At 43.9% G+C, this 24,851-nt stretch overlaps 9 protein-coding genes across 9 annotated transcripts; 5 read left to right on the forward strand and 4 right to left on the reverse strand.

The window, feature by feature from the left end:
• Positions 1 to 1,147: 1,147 nt before the first annotated feature.
• Positions 1,148 to 1,888, reverse strand: FOXG_04619 (uncharacterized protein). The gene is made up of 2 exons (XM_018382647.1): positions 1,424 to 1,888; positions 1,148 to 1,370 (listed from the first exon to the last, which is right to left on the reverse strand). Exons 1-2 carry the CDS (start codon positions 1,876 to 1,878, stop codon positions 1,283 to 1,285), a joined length of 543 nt encoding a protein of 180 aa, XP_018239396.1. The 5' UTR covers positions 1,879 to 1,888; the 3' UTR covers positions 1,148 to 1,282.
• Positions 1,889 to 3,547: 1,659 nt separating this feature from the next.
• FOXG_18860 (uncharacterized protein) lies at positions 3,548 to 3,919 on the forward strand (the record flags this gene model as incomplete). The annotated part of the gene is made up of 3 exons (XM_018399000.1): positions 3,548 to 3,662; positions 3,716 to 3,850; positions 3,900 to 3,919. 3 exons carry the CDS (start codon positions 3,548 to 3,550, stop codon positions 3,917 to 3,919), a joined length of 270 nt encoding a protein of 89 aa, XP_018239397.1.
• A 1,563-nt stretch (positions 3,920 to 5,482) lies between these two features.
• FOXG_04620 (uncharacterized protein) lies at positions 5,483 to 6,086 on the forward strand (the record flags this gene model as incomplete). Its single annotated transcript, XM_018382648.1, has 2 exons — positions 5,483 to 5,875; positions 5,931 to 6,086. The coding sequence occupies 2 exons, from the start codon at positions 5,483 to 5,485 to the stop codon at positions 6,084 to 6,086; spliced, it is 549 nt and encodes a 182-aa protein (XP_018239398.1).
• A 1,707-nt stretch (positions 6,087 to 7,793) lies between these two features.
• Positions 7,794 to 8,357, reverse strand: FOXG_18861 (uncharacterized protein; the record flags this gene model as incomplete). The annotated part of the gene is made up of 4 exons (XM_018399001.1): positions 7,794 to 7,895; positions 7,957 to 8,085; positions 8,146 to 8,246; positions 8,297 to 8,357. 4 exons carry the CDS (start codon positions 8,355 to 8,357, stop codon positions 7,794 to 7,796), a joined length of 393 nt encoding a protein of 130 aa, XP_018239399.1.
• Positions 8,358 to 8,927: 570 nt separating this feature from the next.
• FOXG_04621 (uncharacterized protein) lies at positions 8,928 to 9,878 on the forward strand (the record flags this gene model as incomplete). The annotated part of the gene is made up of 1 exon (XM_018382649.1): positions 8,928 to 9,878. One exon carries the CDS (start codon positions 8,928 to 8,930, stop codon positions 9,876 to 9,878), a length of 951 nt encoding a protein of 316 aa, XP_018239400.1.
• A 484-nt stretch (positions 9,879 to 10,362) lies between these two features.
• FOXG_04622 (uncharacterized protein) lies at positions 10,363 to 12,215 on the forward strand (the record flags this gene model as incomplete). The annotated part of the gene is made up of 4 exons (XM_018382650.1): positions 10,363 to 10,714; positions 10,791 to 11,332; positions 11,408 to 11,757; positions 11,828 to 12,215. The coding sequence occupies 4 exons, from the start codon at positions 10,363 to 10,365 to the stop codon at positions 12,213 to 12,215; spliced, it is 1,632 nt and encodes a 543-aa protein (XP_018239401.1).
• A 36-nt stretch (positions 12,216 to 12,251) lies between these two features.
• FOXG_04623 (uncharacterized protein) lies at positions 12,252 to 14,880 on the reverse strand (the record flags this gene model as incomplete). Its single annotated transcript, XM_018382651.1, has 2 exons — positions 12,252 to 12,459; positions 12,578 to 14,880. 2 exons carry the CDS (start codon positions 14,878 to 14,880, stop codon positions 12,252 to 12,254), a joined length of 2,511 nt encoding a protein of 836 aa, XP_018239402.1.
• Positions 14,881 to 15,280: 400 nt separating this feature from the next.
• On the forward strand, positions 15,281 to 17,461 carry FOXG_18862 (uncharacterized protein; the record flags this gene model as incomplete). The annotated part of the gene is made up of 1 exon (XM_018399002.1): positions 15,281 to 17,461. The coding sequence occupies one exon, from the start codon at positions 15,281 to 15,283 to the stop codon at positions 17,459 to 17,461; it is 2,181 nt and encodes a 726-aa protein (XP_018239403.1).
• Positions 17,462 to 18,045: 584 nt separating this feature from the next.
• Positions 18,046 to 19,898, reverse strand: FOXG_04624 (uncharacterized protein; the record flags this gene model as incomplete). Its single annotated transcript, XM_018382652.1, has 8 exons — positions 18,046 to 18,219; positions 18,270 to 18,376; positions 18,434 to 18,679; positions 18,727 to 18,862; positions 18,915 to 19,072; positions 19,129 to 19,243; positions 19,303 to 19,500; positions 19,572 to 19,898. 8 exons carry the CDS (start codon positions 19,896 to 19,898, stop codon positions 18,046 to 18,048), a joined length of 1,461 nt encoding a protein of 486 aa, XP_018239404.1.
• Between the last annotated feature and the right edge of the window lie 4,953 nt (positions 19,899 to 24,851).

Genomic DNA, 24,851 nt, shown 5'->3' on the forward strand with positions numbered 1-24,851 from the left:
ATAAATCAGACCTTAAACTTATTGGCCAGGTGTTCCATAGCCTGGGTTTTAACTGGGCAAACCAATGTCTAGAGCCCTCATCATAATAACCTTACGAAGAAGTCAACGAGGAGCGCCCCTGGAAGAAATGGGCTGCTGAAGAAGTTTATCACAGCGCGCTTGTTGGCCACTACATTCTCGACGGCCAACTAAGCTATCTCTCAGGTCAACCAAGAGCTGGTACACTACATGCCATAGATACTGTCAAGCTTTCCGCTTGTTTAAAGGCTTTTAAAGCGCGGGATGCTCAGGAGTGGCGCCGAGCGATGGCCAAGAGCAATCCGAAGGGCCTGTGCTCTTTCAGTGATATTTATCACGAGATCTTCACCATTAAGGATACGCGTAAAAGCATCACTAGATGTACATGTTGTACTTGAATGTCTACACACGTTGGTCCGACAGAACCGCAAGGCACAATCTTCAAAGTCGATCGTCAAAATACCAGCACTCCCCGATGTGAAGCAAGCTCCAGTGCGAGTGTTCTAGCTTTTAAACAACACATAGTCCTTTGGTGAGACCGAGCGCCTAGAGTTAATGATTAGATAGCACTTTATCTGCCTTGACCTGTTCTGCGACTCCATGGAACCTTTTGACCAAATCTGTCGACATCTTCAGATTGACCAGCACATTTTTAAGTCATCAAACAGCGGCAAATAGCTTAAGAACTCGATGGAGTGGATCAGAGAGTCTACTGATGCCAGATGTGCCCTTTTACACGCCTTTGCTATACAGGACAGCGTCAATCGACTCCCATTCAACCGCACAACACCTTCTGGGTGCCCTTGTCTATATTCGCCGCCTCAGTCATTTATTGGCTTAGTCTTCTAAATGGTATGATATCTATGTCTGTGCCTGCATCGGTACACTTGGAGTCTACACTGATTGATCAGACAAACACCGGGAGCTTAGGGCAAGATGTCTCTTTGAGATTTAACGTCATAAAGGCCTGGGTCTTTTTCCAAAAGACAAACTACGGTACAGGACCAACCCGAAATCTGCCATTTGAGGTGAGAAAGATGCAGACTATAATGCATGGGCTTGCTGGCCAATGGGGCATGCCTGTCGAGGTGGCAACCGTTTTGTCACAACTAGAAACTTTGAAGCCGATGGAAGATTAAGCAAGAACCCATCAAGTTCTTCGTCCTCTGCGAAGCGGAGATAGGCTGCAATAGTATATATGTATTTGTGAAATAGCTATGTGTTTGTGAACAAGATGTATCGCTATTCGGCGCCAATGAACTTTTTATGCATGCTCGCAAGGGTCATTAACGTGGCGAAGCATAGCTTGGAGATTCAGACCAGTGTCGCCGTGACAGATTGCGTCGCCGATGCTATTTAAATGTCAGATCTAGTCGTTGTCAAATGGGGGCCATATTGAACTTACTGTGAGCTGCACTTGTCACGAATATAGCTGACAACCCAAGCTGCCTCGCTCATCTTGAGGTGAGTATTCTGGGCGGCCCAGTACTCATTCGCTACACAGATCTTGGCCTGGCCCCATCTATATTCAAACTGCCATTGCTGGCCGCTAGTTTGGAAATGGAGAAGGAATGTGTTATCGCCAATCTTGTAAAGTTGATCAATCAGTCCTTGGATGTCCTGCGAAGGAATGGATCGCCAGCCGCTGTTATTGCTGCCCGTGTTATAGCAATAGTCGCCTCTTTTGAAAATTCCTTCGGATTCATGCTCGGGTTTCGATATGGCGGCGGCCATGGCGGCTGGAAGGCCGGCGATTAGGGTTAAGACTGAAGGGAGATGCATGATGTTTTGATATGGAAGATTGATGAATGCAGAGAGTGCTAATGGTTGCTGAGAAGCCTGAGAATTAAAAAAGCACATTCAAGATGCGTTTATATATAAGGACTATATGGTTTAAACCTCGGCCGGGTGTTTAGAGTACCATATCTCATGTGTTCAATAGGTGGATAAATTACAGCTGACTAAGTGCATGTGTAATGACTTGTGATGCTTATGAAAGCCTTTGGTTATATAGAAATACAGAAAAAAGAGACAAGGCTCAGGTAACACTAATGCATGTAGTATGGTAAACGAAATATCCTCGTATTTCGGCGGGGATTTTGGCGGGCCAAAGTGGGCTTTGACCCGTTATATTCCTTTCCAAGCATCGGCACTCAAGTGGCACGGCGAAAAAGGCCCGAAGCGGCCGCCGTAACTTAACTTCCTTTTAAAGTTAATTATATATGTAAACGGTCCCGTAAGTACCATTGTCATTGGTGGAGTACAGTCCAACGATGTTATTCGCCTTAGCTTCCAGCTATTGGCGCCATACTATGGCGGCCATAGGACTGTGACAAACGGCCTGAATCAAATTCTCAATCCCTACTGATTTCCACATTCATACTCCAGCATGTCATTTCGAACTTATCATCGGAGCCCATAGGCAATACCCATCAATGTTCTTTAGCAGAACCTTCATTGGCTTCGCTCGTTAACTTATTTTCGTTATCTCCCTGAGACACCTTCTTTTCATCCCATTTAAGTAAGTCCTCGTTGCTCTTGTGCGTGGATGGGTCGGCCTGTGGGCCATCTGTTAAAATCAGTCTCAATGGGGTATGTGACAGTTATGAAAAATTTGTAAGACTACTTCTAAATACCCTAGAGTCCATTTGGTAGACTTTTTATAATGGCTGAATACTTCTTCCATATTGAAACATCAGAACTTTCCTTACTATCCCCACGCTAATTAGGCTCTTTATCTGCTACTGTGTTATCACCTGATATCTAAGAAGCAAGCTCCTACAATGGTTCATATAGCGAGCAAACTAGCCTTAAGTACTCCTACTGAGTCAAAATTGGAAAAGGATTGCCAGAATTTCCAAAGTCAATATTATAGCAATATTATAGAAATGTATCAAATAGTCAATATGGACTTTGCCGTAGATGCGAGGTCCCTCGATCTCTAGTTTATATAATATTTTACTCCTGATGTGCAGTTGATGAGCCGTATACTTTACGCTTGATAAGTTGATCACGCAACAAGCTGCGGTCTTCCTTGATTTGGTGACTTCACCAGCAGGCATAAAATGAGAATGGCAGGCTGCGACACCATTTGAAGTGAAAAACCAGTATAATAGAACACGGAACCTGCCACATCTCAAGCCAGATCCAGAGCACGTTATCCAATACGCTCAACGCGCACTTCAAGGAGTGAATCAACCAGTCATCGGAAAGGGTAAGGGCTCCGTGGCGAAGGACAAGATTGCTTAGGCTCGCCTGTCCGGTTTCCCTCACTGCTCCCTAGAATCCCCTCTTTGACTACACCCAGTGACATTGCTCAGTGAAGTGTTTCCGGGGGCTACCATGTCACTACTGTCCATCCCCCTGTTGCGGGGCCGACGTCCGTGTTGAACCCCCCGATCCTTCCTTTCCCCCCAGCGTTTCTCCGTCTTCCAACTTTGTTCTTGTTACCCCGGTTAGCCTGGAGCTTTGCGCACGGATGTCGACTGATAATAGGTCACTCTTATCAAATTCTCTTTCTTACTCCACTATGCAATTTTTTCGCAAGACTTCTCTATCCCGACCGGAGGGCGAAGCAGGCAAAACATGGCCAGCCATTGCCATGGGCTTCTTTGTTGCATTCGGAGGAGTACTATTTGGTTACGGTGTGGCCCTATGCTTATTGTACAACCTCTCCCAAAGCTGACTTCTTGTCCAGATACTGGAACCATCTCGGGTATTCTCGCCATGCCCTACTGGCAGCGCCTTTTCAGCACCGGCTTTGTTGACTCCGATGGCAAGCCGAACATCACTACCAGTCAAGAGTCAACTATTATCTCTATTCTCTCGGCCAGTACCTTTTTCGGCACTCTTAGTACAGCTCTATTTTCTAATTATCTCAGTTATCGACCTAGTCTTATAATTACTTGCTAGGTATTTAACCTTAGAGTTATTCTCTAGACTATTATAACTACTATTCCTATGTTTATTACCGGCAGATTCTTTGCTGGTTTTAGAGTTAGCCTTATTTCTACTATAAGTAAGCCTTATTTTATCCCTATATCTACCTCTAAACACTAATAGCTTTTTACCAGTCCCCCTTTACTAATCCGAGACTGCTCCTAAGTAGATTCGAGGCGCCATCATTAGTGCTTACTAGTAGGCTATTATAATCGGCCTCCTCCTGGCGGCCGTCGTTAATAATGCTATAAGCATAAGGAATAATACAGGCTCTTACCGTATACCTGTTGCCGTCTAATTCGCTTAGTCGCTTATCCTCTTTATCGGGATGCTTATTCTTCCTGAAACCCCCCGTTTCCTTGTTAAGAAAGATCAGCTAGAGAAGGCTGCTTACTCTCTCGACTAAATCCGCCGTCTTCTATCTAATTACCCTACCGTAGAGGCTTAGTTAGCTAAGATCTAGGCCAGCTATAATTATAATAAGAGTCTTAGAGAAGTATCCTACTTAGACTGCTTCTGCCTGCCTCTGCTAAAACGCCAGTATATAGGCATGGCTATTTAGGCTTTGTAGTAACTTAGTGGGGTAAACTTTAATTTTATATAAGTAGAGCTATTCTAAACTAAGAAGATTTAATGGTTAATTAAGACTTAGTATTATATTAAATACTTCTAAAATTCTGGAATCTTAAGTGGCTTCGTGATATCTATAATTACCTGTGCTATAAATATTATATTAATAATCCCTGGCATATATATAATTAATCAGTGGGGCCGCCGACCTCTTCTCCTATAGAATACTAGATTATGATTTTATTTAATTTATATATTAGCTTTTATTATAATAGATTTATTTTAAACTTTTAATTATAATTTCAACCTATAACTAAAATCTTACCAAGATATCTATGACTATTCTAACCCTGCCCCTACTTATAATATTTATCTATTTTACAGTAACTGGCATAGAGCCTTAAGAGTAAGTGGCTTTCAAGGTTTTACAGCCTCTTCTTGGACGTCTCTAAACAAGGTTTTGGACTATACTTCTAATTCAAGTCTAGACCGCCAGCGGCTGATTAATGCAAATCTCCTACATCCAATTAACATCAAGTTCCGTCATCATAGCACCCTCTCGATCATGCGAAGATCCAATGTTCTCATTATCCCCTGTGAATCATCGGCACGTCGGTGGCTGCTATAGGGATCGAGAAGAGACTTTGGCTTTAGGGCTAGAAGTGCACCTTTATACCTGCTAAGTAAGTGGCTTGGGAAAATGATTATTTAATTACGTGAACCACTTCACTGTTTCTGGCAGTCTTATTTATATAAGTTTTACCTTTTCAAGTAATAAGAAAATATATTAATAGTAGATATATATAGTTAGCCTCTCGGATAGTATATAAGACCTATTATCCCTAGCCCTTTCAAGTTTTAATTTTCTTTAACTACTTTTTATCTAAAATCTATTATTAAGATTAAATAAGCTTTACCCTCTGGATCAATACTCGGTTCAGTCCTCCCTGTTACCATGTCTTATCGAACTAAGCCTTGCTTCGTTGGTTCTTTCAAAGGGTGGGATGACAAGGCGCTGGAACATCCTACTTTGCGGTACTTGAGCAACTTCAACACTGACTTCTGCGAGACCAAGGTCTCCCAGTCGGGGCCGCATACTAAGTGGTTCACGCAGGACTTTGAGTTCCAAACCCAAAGCGGGCAGACCCTCAGAGGAGAGGAGGCCTGGAAGAGGCTAATTCATACAACCCGGCTCTATGACAAATTTTCAATAGAGCCCCTCTCTGCTTTTATCCAGGATACGGAAGACGGATATAATGGCATGGTGTATGCGAATCTATACACTAACTTCGTAAAGCCAGGAGAGAAGAACTGTTCGGATAAAAGGGGAATCAATTGGGAGCTACGTGTGAGTATCGTTTGGCATGTGCAGATACGCCAGCCAAGTACTGAACGTGATTTAGATTCCGAGGGCTTATTATCTTACTTTTGTAAAGGATACCAGCGGGCTACACGGCCTGAAAGTCAGTAACCTGGTTATCGTTGGGGATGCCTTAGGCACTATGGCGGCAGCGGTTCGCAAGGGGATGGTTTCGCAGGAGAATGCGTTCAGATTTTAGGTGAACACAATGATCCATTACTCTACATACCAAAATGCTCTCCTATCTGTTCCTGTCCCTTTTTCTTTCCCATATCTCGGAGAATTGCCGCTTGTGGCCGAATAAACGCCTCCACCTTGATCCCCTGCGTCTGCTCTTGAACGTCATACCGGGGGAGAAATCCATAGGGCTAATAGCCTGGCTCGTGTTTTTGCACGAACCTTACATTACTGGAGTGTTATTGGCTCCAGTTAGGATGTGTTTGGACAAGTAACTCTCCGATACAGAGCAGTCGAGACTTATAATCTCTGTCCGGCATGTTCCGGCTTGATCTCCGCAGGAAAACGGAACGGATTCGGAATGTGAGACTATCAAAAAGATCTATCATATTTAGCATAAAACCACAGTAATTTACTTCGTATTTCAAGCTTATTTGGACTTTTGAATGTAAGAATTACACATGCTATATCACTTTGGCTGGTCTAGACAAATCTAGTACTTGAGTTGCGGGGGTCCTGTAGTTGGCTTTCCGATGGGGAATTCCACTGTGATTTGCTCACCTACACACCATCTTAGAAGCTTAGCCAGTCACGGTTTGATAATCGGTTGGGTGACTATCTGCGTCCCTTGAATTTTGAGATAACACTGCGAGAAGTCTCGAAGTCACGTCGAATGTTCCAGATTACAGGTTTTTAACAATATGAAGATTGATATCGTAATGATCATGTTGCGATCCGCTTATGCAAGCTAGCAGACTTTGTATCAAGCCTTGCCATTGACTTGATAAGTAATTGGAACCGGCCTCCAGTGACTTGTGATATATATACTGTGTACCATATGAAGGCATCTTTACTGCTTAGAGCTGCTCAGCTCAGCCAGCCACAAGCGGGGTACCAGACATTTCCATTATAATCCACTATTCACATGCCATCGACGTTCAGCCGCAAGCCCCTATCTCTGACTGGAATAAGCCTCCAGCGGGGTCACGACAAGGGTGTAAGACCAATCAAAATAACCAGAACTAAGGATACCTTTAAACACACCTAATTTGGTGTGTAATATAAGTACCAGCAGGTCTTTGTTATAAATAGCTAAATCACACAACTGGCTACAGGTATTCTCCACCGGGTCACGGCCAGATGGCAAGTCATCAATGGTAGCCCACCAGTACTGCCCTGGTGTTCGTTTTTCTACACCTTCTAGATGAAAGTGTAAAAGCCGAACCCGCCTCCTTATACTTTCGGCACAGACATCCATGGGTGAGCTTTATCGGCCGAACGCTGTTAAGTCCATACAATCTCCCTACTCTCCTATTGCTGATCGTCAAGTACCCCTGTCTACTTTGCATATTTGAAAGTATTTCCAGTCTACGTGTCTATACTGCAGCGATCCAAACTGTGCCTAGGCTATCTTCACTACCCAGCGCTGCATACTTCGAGATTTCAGGTGTACAGCAGTACACATATGCTCATCGGCGCCCTCGACCTTGAAAGCAAGTTTATGAACCAACGAATACCCGATTGATTTGGACCTTGAAGATTTTGTCCCCCACTACGACCGATATATAATAGCCATAAGAGCCCCTTAAATCTATCCTATCCACGCGTAACAGGTCCGAAAATTAACACTTGGATCATGCACTGTAATTACACCGAGAAAGTCTTTCATCCATCCTTTTATGACAAGCATCCAGACTACATTTATCTATCCATGTACCAAAAGGTGTAATCAAGCTCCCACGATAGCGACGAGATCCATCTCAACTTTTGCGCCGGCTGGGAGAGCGTTGACAAAGATACAGCCTCTTGGGGGCTTAGGATCCGGGATCATCTTGACAATCACGACATTAGCAAACTGCAAGCCTTATGGTACACGAGCTACAAAGACTTACCTTTGAATATATATCCGAGAACCCGCTATAGTCCGATGGCTCCACGAGATAGACGTTTATGCGAAGGATATTCTTTAAGCTTGAGCCGGCAGCGATCAGAATAGCCTCGTGGTTCTTCAAAACCTGCTCCTTCGACGATGGTCAACCTGCAATTCCTTGAGAGTATAGAAGGGACATTGGGAGACTTACTGTCTGTTTTTCAATTGTAGTACCAACTATCTTTCCCTCCGTATCTAATGGAATCTGCGCAGAAGCGTAAACAAGACCATTATCGAGAACCCGTGCATGGGCTAATAAGCATTAGCATAGGGGAGATTGAGAGCCAGACAAGATGACCTACAGAAGTTTGCAGGAGCTTGGAACACATCCTGGCTAAAAACAGTCTTGAATCCGGAAGTCATTGTAGTGCGTTCAGTGGCTTGTGGCTAACATGAACCAGCTTGAGACTGAGTAGAGAGCGAGGGTATTAAAGTTCTAGATAATTGCATAAACAATGAGCCGAGGAAACTAGAATAATAGTTAGCCGGCAGATTAAAGTGTCATAGCAATGGTGCGGGCCAGATTCCGGAATCAGGTCGCCGGAGTTAGAAAGGTATATCCACGGCGGAGAATTCAGCCGCGTTGCTTACCCGACAGTCAACATCTCACGCCAAACCTCCGCATTCACATGCCGAATCATTTTGTGGGGACAAAGTCGAGAATGATTTGTCATGTTTGGTCAATGCCGTCCTTGAGCAGTGCTGTGAGGAAGAAGGAGAAAAGGAAGACTGGATTTTTTTTCAATGATAAGAGCAGTACTAATCCCACTAGGCTGCTCACCTGGTGTTTTCGAGGCACAAATCATTATATTCATTAGTCGGGCATACAACTGATCCTCACTGTAGTCCAAACTATTTCTACACCACTCTCTCTCCTCTTACAGTCAGAACCTACAGACATCCATCTTGCCCTACCAACGAACGCACGCCGCCATGAAACCAGCATCCGACCAACGCATCATCTATTTTGTAGGCACAAATCTAGGCCACGCAGTCACCAACCAAATCCACGACATAATTGCCCAAGATCTTTCTCTCAACTGGCGACTTCAAGCAATTGATAGCCCTTCACTCCAGGAGTTCTTGGGATGCATGCGAGGGCATCAGTTCGGCGGTGCTGTAATCACCATCCCCCACAAGATCGCCATCATGTCTCATCTAGACCTAGTCGATGACATAGGCTCCCTTTTAGGGGCCTGCAACAACGTATACAGATCATCTAGGGGACTCCTCGTGGGCACCAACACTGATTGGATCGGAGTGCGCGACTCGCTATTGCAACTCGTCCAGCAGCATAGCTCAATCAGGGTGGCAGAGGCTGTCAACGATGGTGCAAATACTCCGAGAAGGAATATGCCAGCATTTGTCGTCGGTGCTGGTGGTGCTGCAAGGGCTGCAGTGTACACTCTACATTCTGAACTCGGTGCAAGTATGATTTACATCATCAATCGGGACGACAGCGAAGTTGAGTCCTTGGTCAACGACATAACAAAAGGGTATAAGAGGTCGTCTCTCGTGCCGCCGACTATAGTTCATCTAAGAAACCTGGATGAGGCGTCATGTGTTGAGGGTGCATTCTATGGCGTAGGGACAGTACCTGACTTCGAGCCCAAGACGCCAGAAGAACTTACCGCCAGAGATGTACTTGAGAAGGTTCTGAGCAAGTCACAGGGCGTCTTCCTCGACATGTGCTACAAGCCTCGCGTAACTAGAAACATACAGCTAGCAAGACAGAAAGATTGGACTACAGGAGATGGAGGACAAGTGGTAGGATGGCAACTGAAGGCCCAATGGACTCTTTGGGCCGGAAGGAAGACGGGCGAGGCGATTGACCTGGATAGAATGATTGGGACAGTTCACGAGATAGTTGAGACCCTCCCTTAGTTCGTCTAGTAGTGTTCATGCACACTTTTGTTCAATTGCATACGATTCCTCAGGAGCTTTCTTTTACCAACATGGAGCGTAGATACGCGGCGCAATGTGTCGCATGGGTTCTCAACCAGGCGGTCGTGTCGCTAGCAGTGGTAGGTAGTCCGACACGTGTCGCGTATAGTGTCACTGTAGGCCTAGTCGGAATCATCGGTTCTCGGTTATATGGGCCCGGGTCGCCGGAGTAATGATTATGAGGAGACAAACCCCAGGCCTTAGGCTCAGCCGGGGCTCAAGTCCGGGGAAAACATGGGGAAAGTGGACTCGGATTAAAGCTAACATCAGCACAAAGGACTTGGAGCTAATATCATGGTAGTAGTATAAAATATGTTATCTTGACCTCGTCTAATTTATGATTTCCCACTCAATTTTGACTTAAATTGATTCACACTTCAACAGACATTTATCCATTGCCTATCTAGAATCGCTACCGCAAAAGATGGCTCGTATCGATGGAGAGACCAGTGACGCACCCCGCGAGGTCCACAACTGGAGAATCTATGCCCTGGCTGTATGCGCCTCTATGGGGTCTGCCATGTTCGGATATGACTCCGCATTTATCGGGGGAACAATGGCTCTTCCATCCTTCCAATCCCGCTTTGGACTCAGTGACGTCTCCGGAACGACCCTCGCCTCCTTGAAAGCGAACATTGTCAGCACATTCCAGGCGGGATGCTTTTTTGGCGCTATTCTTTGTCACGGAGCCACTGAGAGACTGGGTCGGAAGTACACCCTTGTGGCTTGCGGGATAATCTTTGACGTAGGCGTCGTCTTGCAGTTGGTTTCATCTGGTGAGTGACCTTTCCTTAGGTTTTGGGGTTGTAAGCCCGATCTATGCATCATGAATTAACCGCTACCTATCACTAGGTCATATCGGGCTCATATATGCCGGGAGAGCCATCACAGGACTCGCTGTCGGTGCGTCGTCACTCCTCGTGCCTGTTTATATATCTGAATGCTCGCCTCCCGCTGTCCGAGGAAGGATGGTAGGTATATTTGAGATATTCCTCCAGGTGTTCCAGGTAGTCGGTTTCTGGATGAACTACGCCGTCAATATACATCAGTCACCTACATCGAATAGCCAGTGGCTCATTCCGTTCGGCTTCCAGCTTTTACCAGGCACTGCGCTTGCCTTGGCCATGCTCACACAGCCAGAGAGCCCACGCTGGCTTATCAAAAGTGGTAAAACGTCACGGGCAAGAGAAATTCTTTCCAATATTCGGAATCTTCCCCAAGACCATCCTTATATCCAGGATGAAGTGCAGAGTGTTGAGTGCCAGCTCGAGAATGAGACCCGAGGCACGTTAGGGCAAACTCGGGGATTTATTGGCATGTGCCGTGAGTTGGCTGCCCCAGGCGTCAGGAATAGGCTGCTGCTCGGCATGTCATTCATGATGTTGCAGAATTTGGTGCGTCTCAGATCTACCTTCTCTCCGTTGTTCTCGTTTATAAACATTGGCTGATATATAGTTATGAAACTACAGGTTGGAGCCAACGCAATTAACTATTACTCCCCCAGCATCTTTGCTTCAGTCGGACTCTCAGGCCGCAGTGTAGGGCTGCTGGCTACAGGTGTCTATGGTATAATCAAAGTCGTCGCGACGTCATTGTTTATAAGATTCATTGTCGACCGTTTTGGGCGCCGTGTTCCTCTACTCATCGGATCTGCCGTGGCATTGACTAGCATGCTATACCTGGGCATTTACTGCGCAGTGTCTGATGCTTTCAGTGGTGGAGCATCTCAAGGTGCTGGGGGGTATGTCGCGGTCGTTTTTGTTTACATCTATGCAATTGCATTCTGCTGTTCCTGGAACAGTATCGCCTGGATATTCTGGTACGTGATTCCTTGGCTAGTTTCTGCGGGGAACGTTGTAAAGAAAACACGAATGATAACCATTGCACAGCGCTGAGATCTTTCCTCTGGGGGTACGTTCAGTCTGTTTAGTAGCAACCACCTGTTGCCAGTGGCTCGGCCAATTCATCGTGGTGTACTCAACACCTTACATGATGGAAAATATTAAATGGGGTACTTTTATCTTTTTCGCAGCCTTCATTGTCGTCGGTATTTTCTTCGCCTACTTTCTTGTACCAGAAACGGCCAGATTGACGCTTGAGGACATGGATATTCTGTTCTCGACAAAGGGGTCTGCTAGGCACAAGAGGCGCGCCGTCGATGCTATACTTCAGAACCGCCAACAGAACGACGAGTTCCACGACGACTTCATGGTAGAGGATCCTGCAAAATCGCAGCTTGAGCCGACCTCAAAGCACGTTGAAGAGTCTAGGCTGTGAGTAGGCGGGTCTTAGGTAGTGCACCTTGAGAACCCTTCATGGATCCGATGCTCTCGTTATCCAGTCATCTAATAAGTCCTGGAGGATATCTATATTTGTCTCTGGCTGTACCAAAGGATCAGGGTCGGTCTGATTCTTTGACAGAGCGTCCAAAGGCTCATTTGCAGATGAATGTCGCACTCCACACCCAGGACGAACGAAGCCTAATTTATCCATAAAGTCCATGAACTGCTCGGGATCGCTACTATGAAGATTGTCAGCAAACGAACGACATAGCTCGTTTGGGAAAGCGCCGTGGGGAATGGGGTTGGGGGAGGTTGGTCGTTGGGCGCTCTTTCAATATCCGCAAGTTCCGTACGTACTCCATATAGTCAAGTAATCCTAGTGATGCTAGATCTGCACTGCCCTCAAAATTCGAATTATTCATGTCTTCCGTTGAGTCCATGTCAAGTCCACTAGCTGTAGGAGTCCATAACTCCACCCTAGTTGTGTTCATGGTGAGGTCGCTGGCTTCGCCTTCTACTGAGGGCCTACCTACTATATCCGTACTATCTATTGCGCCATCCTCATCTACCTCGGTAGTATCGTAATAATCTGGGGACTGGGTCTTAGACTGACTCCTTGTTTCCTGATTCTGGCCTGCAAAAGAAAATAATGATTGCTTGATGTTTTCGTTGAGCGCTTGCTTGTGCTGTTGGCCAGATGTCCATTCTTCTGGCTGGCGAGCAAGCTGTAAAATGAGCTCCATGAGTGGATTGGAAGACTCATTTCCGTATTGAGCTGAATGTAGTTGTAGTAACCTGTTAATACAGCTTGAGGAAGTGGCAAGTCGATGTGATGCGGCATCCATCACAGAAGCTTGAGGCCTCTGCTTTGTCAACGGTCCGTTAAACGACAGAGTCTTATGGCACGAGAAGCTGACAAATGAATGATATGCCAGATTTAGACTCAAAGTATAGGGAGCCGAGTCCGTTGGCAACTCGACAGATGGGTGGCGGTCATCGATGTCCCAAATCATGAGGTCCTTGAGATGATCAGGGAGATCACAACTCCAGCCTTTGAAACTGGTGCATAGTGACCGGTAGGCAGATATCGCGGTGCTGACTCTGGCGCTGTAAGATTCGCTATCGGGAGAGGAATAGTATAGCGTAACACTTGATATGTATGTGTTGAAGATGTACACGAGTCGAATAAGTTGGTTGTAGGTAGATGCAATCCTCGCAGGGGCCTTTTGCCTCATTGGATCGCCAGGAAGTGCCCAAGTATCCCACTCCTCCCAATCGTCTTCCTGAATTAATGGAATCGAACAGTTCTGGGACCTTAGCGAAGGCAACAGCCCGAGCTTGGAAGCCAAGAGTGTGTCCAGTATGAAGCACGCTGTCCAGGCTCTCTCCTGGTGCTTGGTCCTCCAAGCAACGCTGTTATCTCCGCCATGTAGCGACCGTGTGCTATCAAATAATTTCCGATGGAATGCCCAGTCGCAAAGCACTGTGACGACCTCCCGTGCTGCAGTCCAAGAGCGGTCATGTAACAAGTTCAAGGTGAACAAGATCAAAGACTGTATTCGTGACGCTTTACATTCCATGTCGACCCGGGATGATGACACCAGCTCCGCGATGTAGGCATACGACCGCACCCGAATATCGTTCTGGGGATCCTTATGAGCTAGTGCACAGGAAGACCAAATAATAGATAGCTTCTCGCGGGACAGAGGACTCTGTTGTTGGTCGATGGTAACGTTGCACCCGTAGTGGAAGAATTGTAATAGATCGATCTTATCAAGCAGGGGTATCACACTGTGTATATTGGTGAAGTAACGGCGCAAGAGTACAGCTCCATTTTCTGGAAAGGCTTCCTTATCGAGAGGAACCGAATTACGCAACAGTGATGAGAGAAACAACATGATCTCGATATCTGGCCTGCCGTCCTCTTTTGAGGGTAACAAAGGCAATGGTCTCCTCGTTGCAGGTAGCAGATTAACTCGATCAAGACCTTCGATGTCTGGAAGAGAATTCTGGACATTGTTAAATGGACACGAGTCTAGGGGCTGCGACTGTGAAGTGAAGCCAAGTGTTAGAGCGGCAGAAAAGTCTTGTCTTGTAGGCCTATATATCAGCGCCGGAGTATTCCCCTGAAGGGCCGGGCTTATCGTGGGCGACGAGCGATTTTCTCGACTTGTCTGAGTTGCTTGCGTCTTGCCCGTATCATCGGTAGGCCTGTCAAGGTTACTCTGTGAAGTCTCCAACCCCAGGCTTATAACAGACGTTTGTTCAGCTACCAGCCCCCCAAAGCTCTGATAGAGTGGAGAGTTCCTCCAAACTCCTTGGTAACGATCGTAATCAGCTCTGCTATCAGCGTCTAGACACTCCAAGGCACTTTTGATCGCCCCTTCAATGTCGGCCACTTGAGAAAGAAGATATCCCAGCAAGAATTCGGTCATGGCCTGGTGCCGTAGGAGATGCTGAAGTTGTCCAGCTGGAACTCCGCGCTTTCTACTACGTTGTGGATAGTCACAAGCAGCGCCGTATAAGCTGCAGGTGGAGCACTTTGGCTCCGCGCCATCGCATTTGATCTTCTTGGTGCGGCAGAAGTTGCAGGCGAGCGTGACGCGGCGGCGCTTTGTTATGCGGGTGTCTTGTCCGCTGTCGACTGAATTGTTGTCCATGTGTCTAGATATTCACTTGCCACCAGAGGAGAGAATGTGAGTTCAAGGACAGGTAATGCCGCGTTATCTTGTGGACCTCCAATCTGAACGATGATCTACACTACTAGGCGTGTACCTGGCGTCACGACGCTTGCCTGATTGGATATGGTGACCTCGGCTTTTCTCCCGGCAAAATCTATACCCGAGTGCCATCACTGCTATTAACAGTCTAGGGTGGTCTCATTTGTTCTCTAGTTCCGCTCTCGTATCAAAAACTTTGGATCTGTGCGGATCGATTGTCGAGTTTGAGCTTAAGTGTCGAGAGTAGCATTCTTCCCCAACAATCAACCTTCCTTACGTCAAGATCAGACATTGATCCCGCCCTCTCAGCAATACACAGATTTATTTCTAAGAGGAAGCCATGGTTTTCAACAAAGGGCCCAGGTCCAGAGATGGTGCGTCGATTGCACTCGTAGGGTTACCCGGGGCTGGCAAATCGACCCTCGGTGTCATTGCTTCTACATCTCTCAAGATGAGACTGGTCGAAACAGATCGATGTTTCTGCACAATGGCTGGGTCAACAGCCGTGGAATTTCTCAAAAAACACGGAAAAGAAGCCCTCCAGGCCAGAGAGACAGAAATACTGCAGCATATACTCGAGAAACACGCCTCCAACACCATCATTGTCGTGGCCACCCGAACGACCGATATACCAGCTTGCCGGGCCCTTCTCCAACGGTTCTCGGAAGCGCATCCTGTCATACACATATTGAGACACCAAGACCAAGTTGCGCAGCACCTGGAAGGTCGAATAAACCGTCAAGATGTACAAAGGATGTATAGTGTTGCAGTTCCCCATTATCGGTCGTTCGCAAACTACGAGTTCTTCGTCTCTGGTACTTCGCCGGATTATCTTACCAGCCGCACAACTTCTGTCCCGTCGTTTCTATCTCTAAAGGGTGTTGAGCGTGACTTTCTTGGATTCTTACGATTCATCCACGGACAACAGCGACACACCGGGTTTCTGTTACCTCCTGAGGATACTGAACTCTCTCGGATTCTTGTGGTTCCATTCCCTCCACAGGGAGAGTCGTTGCAGGTAGAACAGATCCACGGCGTTCACGCCATTCAACTGCGCCTCAGCTTCCCGTCTACTCTCAATATTGATTGGTGTGCTCTCCTTAATCATATCTCTTGCATCTCTGCGAGCGTTCGGTCAGGGTGCGGCTACCCACTTGCTTTCTGCGTCAGCCAGGCATTTGATCCCCTCACGGGAAAGCTGAAACACGAAGCCCGATATTTCGCACTTCTCACACACGCCATCTCGCTGGGATTCGAATACTGCTATTTGGACCTGCACGTCCCTCGCCGCAACACTGTGGAACTCGTGCAAAGGGCCGCTACAACGCGCATCATAGGCACCTGGCACCACCACACTAGGGTTACCGGTTCAGTGCCTGGTGATTGGTGGACAAGCCAGGACTGCATCTCAACCTATTGGATGGCTGTTGATCTGGGATGTGCAGTAACGCAACTAAGTGCTGGACCAGCGAGAGCGTTAGAAGATGACTTTTCCGCCATCGCATTCGCCCAGAGTCTACGTCAGACGGCCGCACCTGGACCAACACGCATATCTGTATTCAATACAGGAGATAGCGGCAGACTCTCTCGGGTTCTGAATCGTGTCTTGACACCGGTTGTTCTGTCCACGGACAAGAGTACCAGGGCGAATGCAATGCGGTTCATAGAAGAAGACCCCGAATTCGATGGCATCATCACTCTTCAGCAAACTCGAGAAATGGGCAGCTGCACTCTCATTGCAAGGAGTCTCAGATTCTGTAGCTTTGGCTCTGTTATCGCACATTCCATAGCACCGTCCGTACATAACGCTGCTTTTGCCGCACTGGGGCTTTCGCATTGTTACGGAGTCACAGAATCAGACGACTTGAATGAAGCTTTGGCTTTCATGCATGCCAGCGATTTTGGGGGACTAGCATGCGCAAATCCATATAAGCAAAGTATGATTTCCTTGCTGGATGAAATCTCTAATCACGCACGTGCTATCAATGCCGTGAATACAGTTTACCCACGTCGAACGCCGTCCAGGGATGAGCCACTGCTTTGCGGCGAGAACACAGATTGGATTGGAATTGTTTCTTGTATAAAAAATTATCTAAGTCCAATCAATACTGTGACGTTAAAGACGTCGGCACTCGTGATAGGTGCTGGGGGGATGGCCCGCGCCGCTATCTATGGCCTCCTACATTTGGGCGTCACCACAATCTTCATCTATAACCGAACAGTAGAAAGGGCTGAGATTCTAGCACGACATTTTAGCCATATCGCTGAGACACTTGGTGAGAAACTAAGAAGCACGGACATGAGGCCGACGGAAGAAAGGCACTGCCGTTTCACGATAATCCGATCACTCGATAGTGCATACACTTTCGACAATGAAGTATGCCCACCATCCATAATCATAAATGCTCTTCCTGACGGGGAAAAAGAGCCAGTTTCCTCCACTCTTGACTTACCATTGGCGTGGTTTAGCCGTCCTACAGGTGGGGTCTACATTGAGGTTTGTCATTCTCCCCTAGGATAGTAAGCTTAGACATGATGGTTCAAAGAGCTAACTGATAATCTTCCAGGCTGCTTACAAAGTACAAAATTCGGTATTACAGAAAAGGCTTTGTAGTCTAGAGTTAGACAATTGGGTATATGTAGGTGGAAAAGAACTTTTCGTTGAACAGGGACTCCCTCAAATCGAGTTGTGGACTGGAATGCTTGCTCCACGGAGGATAATGCGAGAAGCGGTCAGCTTAGAAACATGAATTATAAAAGAGAAATGGGGAGCCATGGTCCTAGCATAAATGTCCATATCATAAATACAAGGGTGACAACCCAAAGAGGCACATAAATGTCGTGGGCATGATAGTATTTGATCTCACGACACCAAAGAGGACAGTGGAACTAAGATTATTATTTAAGAATGCATCTTGGAACGCAATTCCGGTACTTCAAGTGAGTGTTCTTACCAGCAGTTAAAGCTACCTTCTGGGAGGAACAGATACTCTTAAGTAGGAATCTGTTCATTACCATTCCCTACTACAAAGCTATCCTCTTTGCCTATATCGGGCTCAGTATCCCAAAATCTTGTTTACCTCAGACACTAGTCTCTCCTTCTCCTTAGTTGTCTCTGAAGTGCTGAAAGGGCTTAAACCCATCGCGCGCTTTCCCAGAGTCACTGAAAATGTCCTTGGTGGTGGCCTTGTCAGAGAACTCGGACTCTCCGGCACCACCGGGGAAGTCAGGCGGAGGAATTCCCTGTAGGAACGCATCCCTTTGCTGCGCGACGTAATGCTGAGAATAGTTAGCAAAGGGCTCTTGTCGAAGTGTATAAAACGTCATACCGCGTTGCTGGGAGTCAGTGGGACCGATGGAATATAGAACACGCAAGCGTCTACGTCGCCTGTGTTGTTGTTCTCTGTACCGTGGATAGTATCCGCGCTCCAGAACACTGCACAAGTTAGCGTTTTCCCGCTTTATTTCAAGTGAACCAATTAACAAAACTCACCGGTGTCGCCGGGCTCCACAGTAGGATATGGGATCATGGTCTCGCTCAATCGGAGGTGAGGGTGGTGGTCGGGGTTGTGCTCCTGTGCTGTTCCGGGGTTTGCGCCGTGAAGGAAGACGTTGCCATCGTCATCATCGAGAGAAAACTTCCAGCCATCCAGGGAACCGTTTCGAGTAGGCCTGAAGAATGGTCGAAGCATCCAGTAGGCTGTAGAAGGCTGCAGGATGGGATGGACAACCAGTGTTCCTAATCTTGTTAGTGACACTTTCATCAATCAAAACCTGGATAAGTACCTTGTTGAGGTCCATGGCGAGATAGTCCAAGCCAGCCCTGGAAGGTTCGGAACACAGAACATCCTCCTGGCCCATCGTACATGTTCATGTTGGCGTCGAGTCGACCAGTGAGATCCCATGGGTTATACTCGTTCCACTGTGTAAAGTCAGCTACGCTCCGGCTCCAAAAGCTTCCATTATTATTGTACCTTTCCTTGGAAGATCTTTCGGTAGACGTGGTTGTAGGATTTGTCCTCCCACCTTTCAACACCTCCGCCATCTACATGGGGCGAGAGAGCAAATTGGGTATCTCCAGGGGGACGAATCTGAACTCGGTCGCAGTATGAGAGGGGAGTGTTGAGATCAACTGTCAAAACCAGGTCAGCTCTTGCATCAGCCCAAGTTGTATTAGAGTGTGCTTACTCTTTTGATCAGCGTCAGCAGTATAGAACTGGTTCATCCACGTCTGCGTAGCAAGCATGTTGGGGTGCGATCGTGCCTTGACCTGAGATGGACTCCAGTAGGACTCATAAACAACCTAACAAATAGAGATTAGAATCAGTTTTAAAAAAATATTAGTAATTCTTGGAGACCAACCTTTTTATCTGAGTCCGCAGGGAAGCCCTTGAAAGCATGTCTCGAGAAGTAGCCACGGACGTCTTCAAGAAGCGCTTCAGTAGAGTCCTTGGGCATGACGCCCCTGATAACAGCGACACCAGTCCTTCGAACAGCCTCAATGCTCGAGGAGGGTACAGTGTTGGCCTGGATATCGGAGAATTGGACCTGAGGAATGATCTATTGTTTTATGTTCTATTAGCACCGAAACTTGTCTTGGAGACAGAGAGGTAATTAGTTCTTTAACTTACAGCTTCCCGTTTTGTAGCAACCTCTTCGGTTCGGATCTTGAGAACTTCAACTAGATCATCCCACGACTTTTGGATCTGCTCCTCAAACCCAGTAGTAAGATGTCGCTTGAGGTCTCGGTATCTCTCGGGGAGCGGTTCGGCCTTTCGACCAGAAAAAGATGTGAAGACAGACGAAATATCTCCCTCCTTCTTGTTCTTCCGAGTGGGAGGCACGGCTTCTGTTGCCATACGTCGTTTGTTGGCGATGGTTCCCGCGCATTTGCCAGCCTGGAATGCCGGGCATTTAAGGCACTTTGCGGCCACGGGTCTGGTTGAGAGGATGCTCATGGTCGTCTCAGTTGTCTGTGAGATGTGTATTGAGATGATGATATCTTATTCAAAGTTGGCGAGTCTTGGGCTCTTATAATCCCAACCTCTCTTCGGACTGGATAATATGTGGTAGTGGAGTATACTACTCTTGACGTAGCCATTGAATGATTCAGTGCATCTTTCCTTCTGTTTCCGAATAAAATATGGAAGCTTTGTCTAGGTGGAGCCTTAAAATCCCACGATTAGAACATAAACCAGACCGAAGTTGATCAAGTGATATGGGGAAGCTCCGGGGTAGGCACTAGCGGAGCTACTCACTTAGGTAGCGCCGCTAGGCAGATACCAAATCTAGAAGGGCCGCACCGTGGCGGAGATGACTTCAACAGACAATAAGTAGCTCAGATTGTCGTTAAGTAGGCAGCTGGTGCTAATATGTACTAATCTAGATACGGCCCGAAAGGAAAAAGGTCTGTATCAGCCATTAAGAGGAGGAGAAATCTGCTGAAAGGCAAATGCAGCTGATGCGCCTTAGCAAAGCCTATGTAGCTATGTGATATGGACGATGTTGTTGCCATGTTAGTCCACATTGTAGGTATTGGTATAACCTAGATGGAAAATGCTGTAGTGACACACAAATAGACACAGGCCAATAGCTCTCACCTCCGTCATTCACGAGGTTTCGAGTCGCTCCCATCCCCTCGTTTACGTCATCCATCTCTACCCATCTGCAAGCTGCTGCAACAGTAGGAACAAGGCAATGACCACTGTAACACATATACCTTGTGAACTTCTTTCGACGTGCGGGGCCCCGCGATAACGCTTGCCATGTAATGCCGATCCCGCGTCTCTGCGTCAGAAGCTGGCAAGTCCATGAGAGAAAGTACTTGCCACCGGTCATTGGATATTATGGAATTGGGGTCAAGAGATTAGCTTCATCTTTTGCTTGGTTAGTAAATCCATACAGTACGCGCAACAAAGCAGTTGGCCGGCGTGTCGATGGCTGGCGGAATGTCCGAGTCTGGAACAGAGAATCTCGTCGCTAATACGGTGTTTTCTTATAGACATCCTCCCTTATGTTAACCCAGGACCAAACGAGCCGGGTCAGTGTGCCACAACTTGCGAGACTTCTGGGCTGAGTTGCGGATAGACTTAATCCGGACTAGCATGAAGCCAGGATCTTAGCCAGACTCTTTATTATTATGAAAGTGTGCAGATGGACCCCAACACAGAAAATTGACGTCACATACAATCGGACTTGTCTGTTGAATTGAGTTTCCAGGGTAGAAGAATTTGGAAGATCCGATTCCTACTCCCGATGAACACCTAGATTGCGCCACGAGTCTGCCACTAGATGTCCATTTGCTTGTCGCGACTGACCAGATGTCAGAGATGTCTTGAGCAACAAAACCCAGGTTTTACATGGCTGTCTTAGCGTAAACACCAGCGCCAATAAGAATAAATGGTCTCAGAAGATTTGCTCTCATGACGTGAACCATTTAGCACAGCACGAATCACGTCCTTCTCTCCAGTATGATTATTCTTAATCTGCACTATTATGGCAGAAGGCTTTTACTCGGTAGATTATGCTTTTAACGTAATCATTGGCAATAATGCGCATTTACTATAAACTTAGAATAAATTAGTTTCCCTGTTTAAAATCCTAATATTATTATACTTAAGAATTTATATAAAATTAATTTCTTAATTTAATATAATATAACATATTTAATAAGTAAGTATAATAGATAAGTAGGTATACTACTTTTTATTACCTATATAATAAAATTAATATAAAAAACATTATAACCTTTTAGATTAATTAAAATTACTTATTATACTTTTCCCTATTAACCTTAATTACTACCTAATAGGTCCTTCTATTATGCCTAGTCTTACTATAAAGACTATAATATAAAACCCTTAGTCCCTTTAACCTTCCCAAGGACTACATCTTAATAACTTAGTTACTACCTATATATTAATACTTATCTAATTAATTACTTATAATACCTCCTTTTATAGTTCCAAGCTCCTTTCTTTTTATAATTTTATTTTTTTTTCCCTTTAGTACTGCCCTTATTATCTATTCTCTTATTAAAGTTATTAAACCTTATCTTTTAGTAAGGCTATCTTATAGATAAGGGATATTATTTCCTCCCTTAAAATACCCTAATAGCTTAGATAAATTAACTCTAGGGAGCTGCTTTTATAAATTAATAATCTATTTTTATAGGTATTTAAAATATAATTTAGCTTTTAGTATTATCTTTAGGGTCCTTAAAGCCTAGGAGATTAAAGGTGCTATAACCTCTATAAGAGGCATTAAGGTTTATAACTATATATTAAGCTTTAAGATAATATTTTCTAGGTTAAGAGGAATAAGCCTGGCTTCTCTAAAACCTCCTTAGATATTACTTTTTATAATAATAGCTTAATAGGTAATATAAAAGATAGGAAAGAACTTAGTCTTAAAAATATAATTTATAAAGTATTTAATTAAATACTTTATTTCTTACTTATAAGCCTTTTTTAGTAGTTTAAAGTAGTTAATATTAAGAGGCTAAAGTAAATAAGAGATATACGTAAGTATATAAAGTATAATAATCTTTTTTTTCTTATAATATCTTATAAATTTAGTTAAGTAATAGCTTTTATAATTATTAAGAATTAAGAAATAATAAGATTTAATTAATTAATTTTTTATTAGTTAATTAAAATACCTAAGCTAGTTAAGACTTAGTTAATTATTAATTTATTTATTTTTACTTAATATAATAATCTAATTACTAAGTAGGTTATATTCTTAATACTAATTAGTAAGATAATATTAGCCTAAATTAATAATAAATAATAGAATTAATTAACCTTTTATATTAATTATGTAAATTATAATAATTTATTTATAATTTCTAAATTAGATTTTTTTTAATATTTTTTGCCTTTTTAAGCTTATAATAACTATCCTAGGCTTAATTATCCCTATTATAAAGCTAGTCTTATTAAAGTTCTAAATACTATTTAATTAAATATTATATTTTATAATTATATTCTTTATAAGGTAAAACTAGCCTTATATAATAGTTAAGTCTTTATATTTAGCTCTTTAATAGTTATATCTTTAAAATTAATATATTATATGCTTTAGTTATTACTAAATAAAGTTATAAACCTAGTATATATTAATAAGTAATATACTGCAGTTAGTAAGTAAGAAATTAGCTATTCTTTTTATAAAATTATATTATAAGGGAAATCCTTATAAATCTAAATTAAAGATAAATTAAACTATTATCTACTCTTTAATATTAAATAGATTTTATAATTTTATAGTAATATTATATATTAAAAGAATGCCTTATTACTATTATAAGAGCTTTATTTAATAGATATTATAGGTTAATACTATGTATTAGATTAATAGCTTTAGGTTATTTTAAAGAGCTTAAAGTATAAGGAGGATTCTAGCTTTAATTAAGGACTAATGTTATAACCCTAGCGGTTACGTCACGTGTACCCCATAAAAACCCCATATAAAGCGTTAGCCATAGAAGATCCACCTAACTTACATTAACTAACCAATGCTCTCATTATATTAGAATGACGGATATTAGAACAATACGCGCCAGGAATGCTACACGCCAGAAACGATTTGACCTAAGACTTATCGTTCCTTATATAATTACTTTAGTATATAAAATACATTTATTAGCACTTTTATAGAACTTAGCTTACTAGCTATTAATAAAGCATCTTTATATTAATAAGCCTAATATATATTACTTAATTATTAAGAGATATAATACTTTACATTACTTAGTATTATGCCCTATATTATCTGCAAATATAAACCTAGTATAGACTAGTTTACCTGTTTAGAAACTAAACTGTTATATATTAATAGCTCTTATTTAGACTATACTGTATAACGCTAAGTAATACCTATGTAATAGTACCTGCTACTCTAAACCGGCCTTTAACTGCAGGACGTGGCTAGCATGTTACTCCCCCTGAGGAACTGCAACCCCTTGCAGAAGAACTGCAAGAGGTCCTAATAGAAACAGATAAGGAGGAAAAGGAAATACAGAGTCCTTCTATCTATTTAAACTCCTATAAGGATAAAGTTAAGAAACTTAAGAAAAGACTTTATAACCTAGGAAAATAGTATAATACCCTCTTAGATAACGCTAAGAATAACGCCAAGATTGCATAGAATAGGATTAAGGCCTTAGAGAAAAAGGTGGCTGATCTCGCCGAGATAGCAGATTTGCTTAAAAGAATAGCCGAGAACAGTCAGAAGCTATATAAGGAATATATTAAGTATACTGCAGCTCTTGCTGCTACCGGAAAAGACCCTAGAGAGATCCTTAGACCCTATTAGCCTGATTTATTTAATAGTAATGCCAATAAGTTATAAGGATTCCTTACTAGCCTCTAGAGCTATTAGATATACTACCTAATTTAGTTTATTACTAAAGAATTATAAGTCTAATATAGAATAGGATTCCTTAAGGATAAGGCGCTATAAATAATAGAACTTATTATCTATAACTATATTAATAACCTACCTAATAAACAGAAGTAAATAACTAAATATATCTATAAGAAATATAAATATTTTAAATCTAAACTTAGAAATGCCTTTAGAATTATAAATAAGAAATAAATAGCAGAAATAAAAATCCGGCAACTTAAACAAAGAGGATTAGCTATAGACTACCTAGCCGAATACTACTACCAGGCAGCCAAGCTAAACTAGGGCAAAGAGGCCTATATGGCATAAGTATACTTAGGACTTAAGTCTAAGGTTAAAGATGCTATAGTAAATATCAGCCCTAAGCCTAAGGATCTAAATAAACTTACTAGTATTACTATAGAGATCGACAACTAGCAGTATAAACGATGCAAGGAAAAATAAGCTAAGAAACACAGAGGATTATATAATCCCCGGTAGAATACTAAATAGCAAAATGC

Source organism: Fusarium oxysporum, chromosome 4 (assembly GCF_000149955.1).
Source record: "Fusarium oxysporum f. sp. lycopersici 4287 chromosome 4, whole genome shotgun sequence".
NCBI classification, from domain to species: domain Eukaryota; kingdom Fungi; phylum Ascomycota; class Sordariomycetes; order Hypocreales; family Nectriaceae; genus Fusarium; species Fusarium oxysporum.